This window comes from Myzus persicae, unplaced genomic scaffold (assembly GCF_001856785.1).
Source record: "Myzus persicae strain clone G006 unplaced genomic scaffold, MPER_G0061.0, whole genome shotgun sequence".
Lineage (NCBI taxonomy): Eukaryota > Metazoa > Arthropoda > Insecta > Hemiptera > Aphididae > Myzus > Myzus persicae.
In genome coordinates, this window is record NW_019101024.1 from 1,089,813 (window position 1) to 1,108,226 (window position 18,414).

General features: G+C 29.3%; 1 protein-coding gene across 2 annotated transcripts; it reads left to right on the forward strand.

Moving 5' to 3' along the window:
- The first annotated feature begins 2,017 nt into the window (after positions 1-2,017).
- On the forward strand, positions 2,018-16,960 carry LOC111027376 (G-protein coupled receptor Mth2-like). 2 transcript variants are annotated; one of them, XM_022305744.1, is made up of 6 exons: positions 2,018-2,806; positions 6,213-6,702; positions 9,528-9,606; positions 12,362-12,540; positions 14,161-14,326; positions 15,581-16,960. In XM_022305744.1, exons 1-6 carry the CDS (start codon positions 2,507-2,509, stop codon positions 15,960-15,962), a joined length of 1,596 nt encoding a protein of 531 aa, XP_022161436.1. In that variant the 5' UTR covers positions 2,018-2,506; the 3' UTR covers positions 15,963-16,960. The 2 variants fall into 2 exon arrangements, with proteins under 2 accessions (XP_022161436.1, XP_022161437.1); XM_022305745.1 differs by having other exon boundaries at positions 2,026-2,806; positions 15,599-16,960.
- The last annotated feature ends 1,454 nt before the right edge of the window (positions 16,961-18,414 follow it).

An 18,414-nucleotide genomic window follows, 5' to 3' on the forward strand; every position in this document is an offset into this window, starting at 1 on the left:
TACACAAGTTAATTTAGTTATGATTTTTACTTTTTTTTTTTTTAAACAAAAATAATAAAAACATTTTTTCATACATCAAATTGTTTCTGTTTTTTTAGTGAAATCGTCAGTCACATCACATCAACATGATACTTAATCCAAACGGTTTAGATACTAGATAGTATTTTTTAATAATAAGTTCATAATAAAAACGTAGATCTGTACAGACGCACGCCACACTTGCGTTCAATGATCTACCTTCTACCTCTTAGTCTGTATAGTGAAATAAACTAAACAGTGTAGTGTATGGATTTTGAAAAATGTTTGAAAATTGTGCAGTTATAAGTGCCCCCTCCTAATGCGCTCTACTATATATCACTTCACTAGGCTCACAGTTTCGATTTGCATTACACGACGTTGAGTATCAATGAGGCAATACGAAAATAAATGATGTGCGACGGTGTTGGGTAATGAGTGGTGACGAGGCGGCCCAAATAGGCCCTAACCGGCATAACTGTTTATGTTCTCCTGGTGAATAAACGATACGGGAACGGGTGGCAATATTGTGATAAACAGTCTCACCCGTTCCTTGTTTTTTAACTGAAAAAAGGCCTTAACTGTAGCATTGTGTAACTGTGTAAGCAACCATAAAAAATGTCAAGCATTCTAAAAATAACTGATATATTTTAATAAGTTGATTATTTGACTTAATTTTAATAAAAAAAAAATGTTTTCTTTTATCTTTTTTCAAATGTTAGCAGTGCTGACGGTGCTTACGCATGTACGCTTCGCCCCTATATTTGATAACTATTGCTAATATAAAATAATTTATACCAGGGGCATAATTTGAGGCGTTGGAGTATATGCTCATGACGTATCTATACCTAAAATTGATCAAGATTGCATTTTGGCTGACTGTAATTTTTCTGTGCTGGGCAAAACTAATATAATATATTCTTTTTAATTTGTCTAAAGTATCGGAAACCATGGCCATGTGATTTTATTTAAATATATAATATAAATATTTAAATTTAAATTTAAACAGTATGTAACTAACTAGTTATAAAAAAGAACTAAGTAAAAAAGTACTAAATTAGTATTATTAGGTAACTAATAGTATACCTAATATAATACAACATTAATAATATATTAGATTATTAGATGGAAAATTCAAAATATAATGATTCTAATTAAAAGATTTTTTGTAAAAACTTTCGTACAATATAATAACTTGGCATCCCTAGTTTTTAGCATACGTTTCAAAAAGTTGAATTGCCGCCCCTGCAGTATACTGGTTCTTTATCTAACTTAACTCAAGAGACTTTAGAGTACCTACTACCTACTACCTATAGAGACTTAACCTTAGATTTTTAACTCTGCGTCTGAAGTATTTATAATACTGTATGAGCAATATAAAATATTTATTAAAAGTATTATGATTTTATATTACTGGAATCACTATAGTATGATGTTGATAAATAACATAATATACAAGTTTAATTAAATTGTAGTGTTTGCAACTGATCTATTGGTTTCACTATAATCATATTATGCTGTTCATAAATCAAATTTACATTAATAAACCAGAAAAACTTCTTATCGAATTATTAAATAAGACAGACATTCGGATATTACTGTAGTCATGTGTGCCAATAATAAATGTAGTTGTTTTTTTTAAATACACGTTTAACTAAAAATATGATCGAGCGAAGGTGGTACTAATTTTGGTGGTTGTGATCTCTCGACTTCCAAAAAAACATGTGTTTAATTCTACGTACCTATATCATTAAAATCCCCTCCCCTCATACGAAACTCTACTGTATCTACATTACTGCATTATGAACAATAATACCTCGTACAATGATTATTGTAGAAAAACATAATCTCACCGGATGATGAGTGGGGGCGGTTAGGAGATAACGCGCGACAATGTCACGACGCGGCGACGGTCGCGGTGTACCCGTCCAACAGCCGCACGGGGAACAAATAAAATATTGGCTACGGATAGACTACGGTAATCAGTGCGGAAGGAGGCCACTGCGGTGGACGAATATAATAATTTGGATAGCATCGCGACATTGTATACAAACATTACGCAATCGTCGCATTATGCGTCGAGCCCGGAGCGGACATTATTATGATTTGGTACTTTGCCGCAATAATATTGAATTATTGTACGATAATCATACGATTTACAACCAATAGACAAGCGCTTCGCTTTGTGCGGCTATCGTAGCGGCGGCACGTATCGCGCAAAAACGCGCGCCCAACGGTTTCCGTCCTCGGCGCGGCCCGCAGTACGCGCGGCGAACGAGCTAACAAGCGAATACTCGACGGACGCACCAAACACTAAACAGTCGCATCGCACGCGTCACGACCGCTCGACACGTGTGCGCGCGGCCAAGCGTCGTTGTTCCGTCGCGTTGTTTGTCTTCAGTTCTCGTTTCCGCGACCGGTTCGTGCAACTATTATTATTATTATTATTATTACTATCAGTCGTCCCGTCAGGCCGTCGAAACGCCACGAGATGGGCCGTCCGCTCGCGTGGCTGGTCGTGGTGCTTCTGCAGGCCGCGGCCTTTGCCGACGAGCGGTGTCCGATGAACGCTTCCACACCGGCGCCCGAAAACGCCTACCTGGTGAACGACGTGCTGTGGGCCGGGGAACCGGAACAAGCGTATCCGCCGGCCGCGTACCGTCCGGTCCCGGGCGGCGGTTTCGTCCTGTGCACGTGCGAAACGGGACCGTGCATGCGCAAGTGCTGCGAGCCGAACTTGGTGTTCGTGGGACTCAAATGCTTGCCACTCAACGAATCGATCAAGTTCGAGGTAGGTGCGCAGTAACCGGTTAAGCCGTGGTCGAGATGTTAATTATTGTTGTGCTAGACGACCTAATGCAATTTCGTATTTTTAAGCATACTTATAAGAATCTATCCGGAATTTTGTTTGTTTGTTGTTGTTGTTGTTGTCGCTTTTGGTATACGAGTTATTTAAATATCTTAAATAGTTTCCGTAAGATGTCTGTTGTTGTCGCAGCGATGTCGTCTCCTTCCGAGTCACGAAACCAATACCGTTTAGGATTCCATATTATGTTTGTCGATCCCGGTGCCAACGTAGATGGCTCTATGCCTCTGTATAATAGCGTACATCATCGGAAAGTGAAAATAAATAATTGAACCCCCAAAAAAAAACATATTTTGTCGATCATCGAATTGGAACCATCCGTATCTGTGCCGAACGAAGACCGAATGGTCCAACTATCCTACACGAGCGTTGGTCGTCCACTGAAGTCTGCAAAATTGCGGACTACTGACCGCTTGCTAGACCGACGGACTGTTATAGTTATAACATAATATTGAGAACTTTCTATTTTTACTCGACTTGGAAATATTACATTTTCCCGACCGAAATTGATTACTTCCGGGTAAGTCCGAATGGTCGAATAGTCCCCGGTGTAGGAAACTTCCAACAGAAAGTCAAAGTGCCGTGTAATATATTAAATTATATTTATAATATTATTATTTATGTACAAGCGTCAAGCAGGCGTACCCGCTACTCAGTCCGGTTTTGTTGTTGGAGAACAACTGCTGCAGTGCAGGGCCGTCGACTAAAAGATATTATTTTTTTGCGGTACAATAATATTAAATATTAATGTATTAGACTGCACTCCGCTGCCGCTCGAATGTCAACGAAACCAGTTTTGCTTGGCGTTCTACGTTTTGCGCATTCAGATTATTGGCGTGTTTTCCCACATTCATTTTTCATTGTGTACCTATATATGTGATGCGCGATATTATGATTATACTATTACTATATTAATATCATCATCAATAATCGGTCTAGACCCGCCAACGAAAATATTGCGAAAATCCATTCGTTTTGTAAATACGGGAATCTCCAACAAAATAGAGATAGATACGAACGTGTAAACACTGTACAGTAAGACTAATATAAAATAATACGTATCATAATCCGGCCATGCGAAATTGTTGCACTTGTACGATAAAAATTGAATTAAACCATTTTATTGGCAACCATTATGTTGTGGAGATATAAGTTATCGCATTTTCGTGCAAACCATTAGCAATAATAGGAATACTAGCAATATTGTCATTATAACTATGCGTAATAATCTGTTTCGACATTTTTGTCGAAGATTTTACGTAGGTGTGATTCCGTATTAAAGCCCAACAATTTATACTAAGAAGACTTAACATTATATAATTTGTGAAATTTAAAAGGTATGTTTACATATCATATTTATGGTGTAGGTGTAAATTCACTTCAAAATATTTTTAACCATTGACCCATAGAGGTATACAGCATACAATTTATACATGTGTACTGTATGGAAGGTTCATAACGACGTTGTCCCACATTAGTTTTCCATACTTATCTTTGTAATATTTTACACGTCAATAGCATCGTCTTAGCTCAGAAATGTACTCAAATACCTACTATAATTGTCATAGATAAAAAATATACTACACTGCAACATTTTTGTATCAAATCTCATTTTAAAAACTGAACAATAAATAAATATTAAAACTAAAAACTAAAAATTCAATAATTGCGTATCATTCTGTCCTTGGTTTGTTTTTATTTTCTAAAAAACATAATATTATACAAATACCGAAATACCTAGTTAGATACAAATATTCTATTACATGCATGTAATACATGTATTCAATTAATTCAAATGAATTATGATAATCACTATAGTCAGAAACAAAGCTCTTTATCAAAACATAAACTCTGGCCATTAGTTTTCAAATAACTTTTTCACCAAGAATATCTTGATTGTATATGCATCATAATAGTGAACACATTTTGGAGATTCATCTCTCCAAGTTAGGTATGCATAATTCTTCAATGCATGAAATTAATTTAAATTTAATTTTGGATCACAGATTCAAATACTGGATAGTTTTGTTTATGATACATTTGTACCTATGACCTACACTTAAACATAATTATATAATTATACACAATAGTCATAACTCGTAATTCATAAGTATATAGTCTGAAGTAACAATATATATGCAAATTTAGTTTTTTTATAGTTACGACTAGCTATGTATGGGCGATAAGCGAAATGTGTTGCATGAGTTTTTTAAATCATTTATGAGAAATAGCAAGATAGTTTAACGTAGTAAAAATAGAGAATGAACGTGCTGAACTGATGAATAATATTTAATAATATAGCAAATTTGAATAAAAATAAAGATCAGCTAATCTATAATATGTAAAATTAGTTTTGCTAAATCATTTGCGTACCTAATTAGTAATTACATATCTTAATGTTCATTCATAATATTAATTTTGTTTCAAGATTAATTGAGTTTAAGTCATAAAGTAATACTATTCAAAACGTAAACACTGATTAACATATTCATCAAACTAAATGTTTAATTTATTTAAAATTATAGGTACCTATAAACTATTGCTCACTAAAAACAGTTTTATAATAATCAAAACAACATAAGAAACAAAATCAATTTTATAATTGCCTTCAAAAGATCCACAAAATTGATTTGAATTTAGTATATAAAAACTAACAAAGTTTTCAGTTGAAATGCAATAAACATATTATTTAAGATTATGTATTTTATTATTTACTATAGGCATATTATACATATTTTTATGTATATGTCAAATATATACAGGGTATTGTTGGTAGGTATTGACTATATGATAAACCTAGGTACTTCAAATATTATAAAATAATGTATGTAATGCATAACAATAGTTTATAAAAATCAAGGTATGCCGAACTATTTTTTTAAAAAATGTTTTGGCTTAATATAGGACAACTACCACGTCTTCCCATTGTTCTCTACTTCTCTGAATATACCATCATTCATCATATCTTCCGAGTTCTCTTCTCGAACTACTCTTATCTAACTCGAGTCCTGATTACACGGCCACGCTTGCTTAGTCGTATCAAGGGTTTCTTTTTACATCGACCATCTGGATTATACAAATAAGTTATTACTATTCATTTTTGCTTCAGACATGTAGTGCACATCCAATCGTTATGCTCATCACTAATGCCACATTTCCGGTTGAATCTATAACCTATTTAGGTCAATAGGTCATCATCGGTTCAGCACATTTACTTGCTCGCTGATGCCTTAATATATTGTTAATAAATGGTTTTTTTTTTTAATTTATACTTACGAGTTAGAAATTATATCATTTCCAGAATTAAGAATTAATTTAGTTTATTTTATAGGTTCCAACATATGTTAATGAAAACGGCACGGTTGATGCACATGAGACGGGCTTGTTTCATTTAGTCTACGGAAAACCGACGTGTGCTAACAAATACCACATGAATCCATTAGTGGAAGAAAAAGATAACTTCCGTATAACTAAAGCGGGCTGGTTACTGAATGAATCGGGATCTGTTATTGCTCCACCGGGTAAATTTTGTTTGGATACATTTACCAGTTTCAACTATCAAATCTTACCAGTTGTTTGTTCTCCGGAACAAATGACAAACGAAGGACTAGGCAGAAATATGTTATATATAATCGGAATGTTTCTATCATTACCATTTTTGTTTTCAACGTTCCTCGTTTATGCGCTCATCAAAGACTTACGAAATTTGCACGGAAAGTCTCTAATGTGTCATGTAGCAACATTATTAGTGGCCTACACCAGTCTAATAACCGTTCAGTTCACTACCGATAATGTTATTCAAGAATGGTGCATTTTTTTAGGTAAGTAAATCTTCTTATTTTTTTATAATTTATGATCTATGACACACTTTGTTTACGTAATAAGCCAACATATTTTTATATTTATGTCAACATTTTGAATTTTACCATATAAATATAACCAGTAAATATGTACCTACATTAATTAATTTATTCATTAAAATTATTTCAAGCAACATATACTGATTATACTGCTATCTGCAAACACAATAAACTATCATTATTATCTAATAACATAACCCTAATAAACCCAGTAAATACATACCTAACTACAATAATATTATACAATATAATAGTAACACGCAAATACGCAATAATAACTGTTACATGGTGATAAAATAATACTCCGACTAACATGTACCTACGCTGAACTGGACGGCAATGTATCATGTATGGCTGAAAAATCCACTTAAAAAAATGTATTAATTAGGTAAAATGCACTATTACTTTGTATTTGTTTTTAATATTTTAATTTAAAAAAAATGCATGTACAAAGTTATGCCATGAGCAATGAGATGCCTATATACCTATATATCATAAATTCATAAGCATCATAAATACTATTTACTTAAATATTTTGTAGGTATCTATTTGATACAAAAAGATAATTAAAAATAAATGTAAAAATAACAACTATTAAAATTTGAATTCTTAAAAAATTAATTAAATTACAATAAGTACCTTAGAAATAATGTACTCAAAACTAACTTAATAACTTCTATACCAAAGTTCTATATTATCAGTTATAGTTATGTACTTATGTATACACACAGTTATATATTTTATGATGTAAAGTATACAGTTTATATAGATACGTATTAAATCTAAAGTCTTAAATATTGGTCATCGATCGATAAAACCTTAATCTAACTCATTATTTTAACATTATCTCGATGAAAAATATATTTTTGAAAACAATTAAGTTCGAAAATGAATTTTTTTAACTCCAATCAGACAGAAAATAGTAGCTTTCCAGGAACTTAAATATTAAGGTGTGAAAATGTTAAGGCTATTATAATTTTTAGTGTGAAAACAATAGTTTACAGCTCCATGTACACCAAGGTCTTATACACGGTACACATCATAACTAACCGTTTAACAACAATTAGATGATTTTCAGTTTATTTTTAAAATTCACATAAATTGTTTATTTTATTTTAACGAATATAATATATTATATAATAAATGGGTCTTTTAACCTGTAAAAAATAACAATAATCAATTTTAGTTTCAATTATGTGATATTTGTACTACGTAAGAGTTATTATAAAATTACTAAAGCATATAGAGCTAAACATTTCTGGTTCTTGAGTTAAAATAGGCCAAATTTACGTTCATTATATCAATAAATACAAACAAAAAAATATTCTCGTAAATGTGTAGTAAAAGTTTCCATAAGCATTTATTTATGAATTTCTTAGTATTTTATTTTAGGACTAAGTAAATTTCATCCAAACAATGAAGTATACATTAAAAAAATCTAATAAAAATCCTAAAGGTTTTTATTAACAATAAATTATCGCCGAAATTGTGTTTTAAAATTACATTTAAGATTTACGAGATGTAGGTAGTAGTCGTATACTTGTGTTGACACCAATGGGCAATGACTGATGATTTTTGCAAATTGTTGCTTTGTACAAAGCTGTATAAAGTTGTTGGTTGTTAGTTGTTATCTTATCGGAGCCGGTATCTGCCTATCACAATCAAATAATCCAGCTCTATAAAACCATAACTCGGTACAGTTTTCCGTCTAAAACCTAATTTAAATGTGAAAAATGCAAAATTCAATATTAAAATTGTATAATCTATAGAATTATATATTGCAATATGTTCAACATAGAAAAAAAAATGTTTTTAATTTAGTTATTAATTTGGTTTAAATGTATACATTATTTTGTCTGTTTCTCTTGTTTTATCCTTGCAGTCTACGCCGATATATGATAAGTGTATAAAATGTACCCACATTTAATGATTAGACAGATAAAGTTAACCTTTGGCACTCGGAAGGTCGCAAATCCATACATATTTTTCCTCTTAAATTTTGGTACACTTCCTACACTCGTGTAGTAGTGACCATTACCGAATCAAATGATAAAATGATACATCGAATAAACAAGTTTAAAATAAAAACATTCAGAATTAGATAATTTCCAGAAATAATGAAATTAACAATAACCATTATTTAAGTTGTACTTACAATGTTTAATTTAATCACATACAATATTGTAATAATGCATATATTTTGATGATTCACCAATCATATACTCAACCTCATTTACTTCAATAATAGTTATTGAAAATCTGAATTTTGGAACTTTTAAATAAACTTATACCACTTTTTTTACAAACCTTGATATTATTTGTAATACAATTATGAGGAGTGTCCTGTGGAGTTTTATTTTTCAAACAAAAACCCCCTTTACTACCTATTGTACGTTATTTGGCAGATAATTTTTCTGAAAATTTCGAAGTATCAAAATCAAAATTAGAACCAATAGTATTGATTTATTTAACTTTGTGCAGTAAGTCCATATAATTTGTCTTTAAAGATATTGAAGCTATGATGATGATTTGAATATTTTAGTAACTTATATAAATCTATCAACATATTATATAATTTATAGAAGTTTGTATTACCACAGGACTCCTTAATAGTAGTCGGTACCTACAACAAATCCCAAGAATGTCAAATTATACCTATATTTAAAAATTCCAGAAATCAGAATTTGACTAAATTCATAACTTTAGGGAAAAATGTGGATGAGCTTCTTGGTGATATCACTATGTACATAATATTAATGACATTTCGTGGTTTTTCTTTGTTTCAGCATATATTGTTCAATTTTCTTTTTTGGGAAGTTTTTTCTGGCTTAATGTTATGTGTTTCGACTTGTGGTGGACTTTCAGGTAAATAAAATATTGTTTAATGAGTGGTAGGTTCTGCCATACTAGTCTAAAATATTTCACACAATAGCTGGGGAAATAATCTTTGCTCGTCTTTGTTTATATATTTATACGTTATTTAGATTTTATGGGTACCTACACAATATGTTAGATACCTACCTAAATAAATCGGGTAAATTATATATTTAAGAGTTAGTCAGCTATACGCTTCTACTATATATATATATACTATTGTTATTGTTTATGTAGCTATTATTTTGTCGTAGGTACTTCTCTTGATTGTGGTAAAATGATCATACTTTATTATTATCCTTTTCTTGATTTAGGCGTAGCCGTGTATGGTTGTCTACGAAGTTGTATAGGACTACTGTAACTGAAACAATTGAAATAATCGACAACCAAACTTCGATAATATTTTAGTTGTCACTGTTAAAAAATGTCTTAGTATTAGGGGACCTATCTTTTTTTTAAATAAAAATGTATCTTAAAACAATATTCAACTATACAAGGCATGATGATTATTAAGATATATAGCGGACATTATAGATATACTATTGTATTTCTATTAAAAAAAGTAATATTTTACACAGATTGTTAAACATTCAATATAATGACTGTAAATTAATTTGTTTTTAATTTATGATAATATATGCGATAATACATTTTATATAGTTGGCAGTTCGCCGTATTCAGTAATAGCGACTTGCACAGACTACATCGATCTATTCTTTAATATATTTTTAAAATATTGAACATACGGTAGGTTGTGTTTTTAACTATCAATGAATACAATCTAGATAACAAATTATTAAAAATAAAACACAAATGGAAGTTTTTGTAGGAAGGAGGGTTCTAGGCCAGTTAAATATCTTTATTTACTTATTAATTCATGTAATTGAGTTTATAATATAAAACCTAGAACTTTCAGTTTTAATTCTAAATTCAATATTTGTATTATTTGTTAAAAATGTTTACTTTCTTGATCGTCGATAATTAATGATATAACTATAGCCTATAGAAGTACACATTATTTATTATTTTATTCATGTAAGGTTGGCAAGTGACCAAAAGTATAGAACCTTGACAGTGGAAACAACGATGCCGTATACTACTTGGATATAGTTTTTAGCTTTACGTATATATTAGTGTTTATATTATAATAATTACCTTTGATAATAATTTTTATTAAAGTATAGATATATAATTCACTATTAATGTATTATTCGTGATGAAAACAATTTTCTCTGGTTTAGTGAAAATGTGACAAAATGCTCTTTTTATTTTCCAAATGGTTCCTATACCTTGTTTTCATAAATATTAGTGTATATTTAGTGAATCGTTTTTAAGTAGTATGTATATAAAAATTGTACAAATTACAATAATACAATAGTATATAGTGTACTGCATTGTACGGTGTACAATATTAAAATATTTTATTTTTAGTTATGAAATAAATTAATGATATAACAGAATTAACTATTAACAGTTAATACATTTTTGATTTGATATGCATTATTAAGTTATTCGCAATCACTTTAGTTTTCTAAAGTTGTATTTATTATATATGATATGAAGTATAAAAAGTTATTTTACATTATCCATTGCTTATAGATTTCATAGAAATATATAATTTTTCATTAAAATGTATTCAATATTATACGTGTTATTGGCTATTTAATTGGATATGCTCTATCTAAACTCAAAACTCAAAAGTTGAAATTGTAAACATGTTCAATAAAAAAGAGTACAGTGTATTATATTATGACATTACAAGGTAATAACGTGTAGGTATATTAGAGCTACCGCCATTATACGAGTATTATATACTATAATAGCAGGGGACATACCCCGTCCCCCAACGTCCTTGAATATTTATACACTACATTACTACATTATTATACACCTAAAAATTGTAAAAAAAATTAATTAACACAACATGTATAGTTGTATTGTAAACAATTCGTATTAGGAAGATGTCAGTGCACTGTTTGTTTTCCCTCTCTGACCCGCATGCCGCATATCAAATTTACGTTCAGCAGAACCAACCCTATGTATCTAAGTTGTTACTTTAAGTATATTTTAGCAAATGCACATATTAATATATTATTAACTTTAAGTTGAGTACATTGTCTGTGTTGCTACGTTGGCTGTTTTATGATATATTAATTTCTACATAATTTATGAGTGTGTAATTTATTATAATTAAAAATTCTTCTAAATCGTATAACAATTTTAATTTCTCGAAAAAGCCAACGTAATGACACAGCTAATATTCTTTGAACTTAAAGTTCAACTATAGGTGAATTTACTGTAATATTAAAGTAAAGTAATAACACAGAGTTGGTTCTACTAAACATAAATTTGCTAAATTGCGTGTGGGTCAAAAAAATGTGCACCGGTGTCCTCTTAAAATATTTATTTTCTCATGGTAACATATACCAATTATAAGTTAAATGTGTTAGTTTGAATATAGAGGTAAAGCGAAAATTTAAAATATTTATGAATAAGAAGTAAAATAAAAACATTTAATATATTATATTTGATATTGAATAAGCACTACATTTCCAGGTAAATAGTGTAATTTTATTACTGTGAAAAACTTTTTTTTCTAAAATCTTATCAATATTATAATATATTATAATACTTTGTATGTACTAAACATAATATTAATGACGTATAGACATTTAAATTGACTACAATTAAAAAAAAAAATTAAAATGTTGAAATAATTTTATTGATTTACGTATTCGATTTTTAGCGGATTTAGACCATTAAGAGGAAACATACAAGAACATGAAGCGAAAAAGTTTATAATCTATTCCATCTATGCGTGGGGATGTACCTCGTTTATTTCATTATGTACATTTGGCATGGAGGAATACTTACCACTGGATGCAATTCGTCCAGAATTCGGAATTAAAAGTTGTTGGTTTGCATGTAAGTACTTGTTACGAGTTATTTATATTTATATCAACCCGAGTTCTGGACAAAAGAAGATATTATAACTAAAACATAATATTATTTAAGAACGTCTGTCACTATTACTACTTGTATATTAATATTTTATGTTGCTTTCTAGTTAAGCAATTTTACACGTGTACAAAATAAATGTAATTTTGTATATTGATTTTTAAAATAGTTTAAAAAAATATTTTTTGATTAATGTTTTTGATTCATACATGAATGGAATAAATTTCATTTACCTTCTTTCCCTATAGATAATAACGACACTACGTTTATGTTATAAAATAATTATATACGTATTAGTGTACATTCGAATACTTGCAAAGTTGATTATTACTTATATAATAGACGTAGGTAAAGAAATCAATAATGACATTTTTAGCGCTAGTTTATAAAAAGAGAATAAGAGAAATTTAAATAAATTAAATACGGGAATACCCACACAATATTGCTTGTTAAGGCGTTCGATACAGCCAATTTCAATGAAATTTAAGAAAAGTACCTAATAATTCAATGTAACTTAACATATTCTCTCATATCACTTATCAGTACCATAAATTGGTTGCGTTATTATAAAATTATAATAAAAAGTGGTTCTATGTGGGGAAGAAACCGATAAAACTGTTCAGTTATCCATAAAACAATTTATATCAAATGTTCACCACAATTATTATAAAGAAGAGAACCGACTCTTTTTAATATACCTATACGAAAAAAAATTATTATTGTGTTTAAATCTATCAATTTTATGTTTATCCAATTTGAATAATATTTTTTTTTGTATTAGGGATATCGTCAAAATAAAGATAAAATTGTTATGACAAAATATCTACTTTTGATGCTAAAATTTTGGTTTTTTACGTAGGATTATTATCCAAATAATTCTTTCTGACGCAAAATGATTTTAACAAATAATTTATTTACGCGTGGTGTTCAATCAAGCGATTACCAAAGTATATCTACCTATATTAAATATTATATCTGTAGAATCGACTATCAAAACGAGTGGGCTTTAGATAAGTGTATGGTATATCAGTCCGCAGTCTAAAATAATAAATTATTATGGGAAATTAATATATTTTAAATAGTCTAATTATTTCAATATCTATATTGGGTTAATACCATATTAGTAAATATTAGCCCTAAAAATCTATAAAGTACATCAAATATGACTGATACTAAAAAGAAAAACAGTCCAAAGTTTGTAATTTATATTATGATGAGTGAGATAAGTATAATACTCAAAAAGGATCAATGAAGTTTTTACCATATTTTGTAATAATATGTTTTATAACCAACCCTAAATTCTATCAACACTTTTTCCTTGGATTTATACTATGTAAGCCTAAATAGAAAATATTTGAATTTACCTACACATATAGAAAAAAAAAATACACAGTACAAAAATAAACGTGACATAAAAAAATTCATACGCTCTTCAAACACATATTAAAATAAAATAAAAATGAGTTAGGTATTCCCTTTATTGCATTACTACGATATATTTAAAATATACCTCTATAGAGTTAACATTTTAATTTAAAAAACTTTTAGACATGTTGTTATTTAACTATTTATAAATTTATATTTTAGCATATTCAGCCACGCTGCTATATTTTTATGGCCCCATCGGTATTCTATTATTTAGTAATCTATTGATGTTTATACACACGGCAATAATGATTGTGAAACATATGCGGGATGCTAGAGTACTCAGTGGATCTGAAAGCCAAAAGAATGTGGACCATGAAAAACAAAGGTAAGAAGATACCTACTGAAAACTGTACCGACAAAATTGTATTGTTAATAGATTAGGTATCCATAAATTGTATGGTCGTATTAATAGTAATAGAAATTAAAAGGGTCTGTGCAAGATCCAGACATCTCCATTTTTCAAAACTTTTCAAGAAACACAAACAACTTACGGAGCTATCCAGAGCTATCTGGTTTTTCAGCAGAAAAAAAACCTTAGAAAGCTCTCAGTTACATTATATTTCCTATACGAGTGGTCGGATTTGTCTTATTTTTGTATAGTTAAACTTGTAATTTTTTGCTTATCAATTTCAATTAAAACTCGATTTTTACGAAAAATGGACGGTGGTAAACTCCCGATTTTTAAAACTAGTCAACTCCCTCGGGTCAATATTATGATTACCTGAAGGAAATGTGTTAACTCTGACGGGTCGTCTTTATGTTCACCTGAAGTAAATGTGTAACTCTCCTGAGTTGCTTTAAATGTTATTACTACACTATGAATTGGCTACAATGCAGCAATTATGATTATCATTTTACATTTTTATTACCAATTGTATTACCTAACGGTATTTGTAATTTAAATATTTAAATATTTTATTACTGTAATATTTTATTATTTTTTTCTGGGTATGCAAACTTTTAGGCAGGCCAATTTTGACATTTCACCGGGCCATTAAAAAAAATATATTTATATATATAAATGTAGGTAACCTATATGCAAACCTATGTAAAAAATATTCTTTCCTTCTTTTTTATAATTCTCATTGAAACTCATAACAACTAATTCAACTTTTAAATAGCTAGCAATTCAAAGAATTAAAAGCTTATTAAGCAATTAAAGCAAACAGCTAAAGCCATTTCACTATTATTTGAAAAAAAGGCAAATAAGGTATAATCAATAAACCTGATAAACCAAAAATGTACAAGAACTTGAAAAAAAAATTTTTTTATTTATATTACCTATGTATGAAATCATAATATATAGGTAATTTAATACTTAATTTAATGGCGAATTGGAGTATTAATGGCGGGCCAATTGTTAACATGTCTTAAGTGAGTGGTGTCGTTGCACACCCTCCCCCCCCCCAAATGACGCCCCTGGAAAAGACCCGAGAGAGTTTACTATCGGGAGAGTTTACAATTTACCCTAAAAATGGAGCTGCCTAACCTTCAATTATGACAATATTCACTTAATGAATTAGATACAAATATAATTTAAATTCCTTAAATTAATTGAACAAATTATGTTTGAAATCAGAAATATGTTGTATTTCAGATTTATGCTGTATTTGAAATTATTCATCGTCATGGGTGTAAATTGGTTAGCAGAAATTATATCATGGGCGTCAGGTTCAAATGGTTCTGAACTAGTGTGGTACGTCACAGACATCGGGAATTCTTTGCAAGGAGTGTTGATTTTTTTAATTTTTGTATGTAAAAAACGTGTTTTAAATTTATTAAACAAAAAACTTTGTCCAAGATTTCAACTTTTTAAGGCATCTACTACTGCATCTACTAGAACCACCAATAGCTCTATCTCTAGAACTAGTTCCAATACCAAAAATAAAGATGCAGTTGAAATGTCCTCTACATGTAGAAAAACTTCAACCAATAATCAATTACACGATGTTAAAGTTTAATGATTGTGTAATGAAAATTAAATAGTTATAACTATTTATAATTATTTTTTTATTTTTTATCAACAACTATATTAAACTTAAAACTGTTTTATCACTATTATCTTTATTTTAATTTTTGCCTTTGACCACGATTTATATTTTGATTATAATTGAGTTTTTTTTTTTAAATGCTATTCCATATTAGTTTCAAAAGAATAGTCACACATATAGGTACACTATTTATAAATAATTTCATGTTAACTAGTAACATGTATAATTTTTACATTTTATTAATAAACCTTAATGTATTTTTAATAGTATAATAGTAGGAGAATATTTATGATAATTACTAAACATAATGAATACCTACTTTTAAGGTTAATAATAATTTTACTAGTCATATATTAATCAGAATTACTACAAAAATTAAATTGCTATTATATTATTAATTATTACTTATTGACTATTGTGTATATATTTACTTCTCGATGTGCATTAATTACGTCACCTGCTACATGTTATAATAATTTATTGACATATTCCACACAACAATGACTTGGATGTTTTATTGTATATATTAATATTATATATTTTAATAGATTAAGTTTAAACCTAACAAACAGACGAGTACAGCGTACAAATGATTTTTTAAGAGAGGTCTCACCACAGTACCAAACACATACGTCATACACACACGTATGAGGTATCATCTTTACTAAGTACCTACCTCCTATATTATAAAATAATTTAGTTTATAAATTTGTATGCATATAATAATTATAAAACCATGTAAGCTAAGTAATTATACCCATATAGTAAATTATAACAAATTATTATTATTATTAAACATAAGAATCAATTAAAGTTTCATATTTAAAATTAAATATCGTTGTACCTATTATAGTTCTAGATTCGGAGCGGAGCGATAAAATATGTATTAATTTTACAACGGTATGTTCATTTTTTCTATCTGTCGACTGTCGTCAGCTTTCAATTGAATAAAAATGCTTCAATTTCAACTTTGAGCGTGGTTTTAGGTAAAGGATTGGACGTACATATTTTCGTCTAAATTACCTACCTTTTTTACCCAAACTCAAAAGAGAGTGATTTGGTTTTCATTCAAAATAATATTATTTATCATAAACAAAAAGAACATTTTGGCTACCATTGTATCATTGTAGTCATTACAAATATAAGTGTAAGACATTAAAAAAAAAAAGAAATTATTTGTCAAAGTTATGGCACATGGATTTGATAAACTAGTACCGACCTGATTTGTATTGTGTAATTTTTAATTTATTGATTTATTATTGTCTCTTCAATACTGAGTATTCTTTAGACATTTTCAAAACATTTGTGGTATTAATTTTAAAGATAAATTTTGGTATGGATTTCACCAAGAATAATATCCAACCACAGCATGATGGCGCGTATCCATGATTTTGTCAAAGGAAATTGACAGATCACCATGAATCTGGTGGTGAATTATTATAATTATTATTTTATTATAAGGGGTTTGCATTTAGCATAAATCTATAAACGTTAATACATAAGACTCATAGGAGCATCGATAAAAGATTAAATAAATGTATAGGACTATGAGAATTATTAGGCACAGGATAAAGTAAACTTGTAGGCCAAATTGTGCCTATGCTAGTGGCACTGTAACCTCCTAATTCCCCTCTACGGAATTTCTGGCCGTATATGTGGCAATGAGTATTGTTTCCAGTTCATATTATCTTAGTTCATGGTGTAAACACATAATTGGCTCACTCAAGGAAAAATCCTGCAACTGCAATAGCTTAAAATGAGTATAAATATTTTGAAAATGTCATTGTGTATAGTAAAATATAATAATATCTATAAACTAAAACATTTCAAGTCCCTCGAATATATTTTTTATAGCTAAAATCATTGATGTTTGTTTACATATTCAATTTTGTCAAAATGTGTAAAAAAAAATTGTCCTTTTACAATAATTTGATTTTTGGGTTCCGGTAATTACTATTTAAGTGAATAATATGACTGTCACTAAAGTCTTTTGTAGTCAATTCCCGGTAAAGCTTATGATATCCAGCTTATCCTGGTTAGGTTAGTCTATTAATGCCACAATTATCAGGGCAGACCGGCTGCCTGTCCTAGTGTCCTGATTGGTCTAATCAAATTTAACCAGGCTGGTTAAGGGTGGCTAGAACACGCTCTACTGCATCCAAGCTTTACTTTAATTGTTGGTGAAAATTCAAGGTGTTAAATGACCCCTATGTTTTTATGACAATACACTGACAAAATAATATTAGGAAAATTGAACTTTTACTATAATTAAAAGGTACGAACATAAATCTTTGAAATTAAAAATTGCAGTTAATGTTATATTTATTTTAATACTTACAACATTCATTTGGAAGAAAAATGCAATTGTGTACATTATAAGAAAGAATAATATAATATGTCCTAAAAATATTATTTGATACAG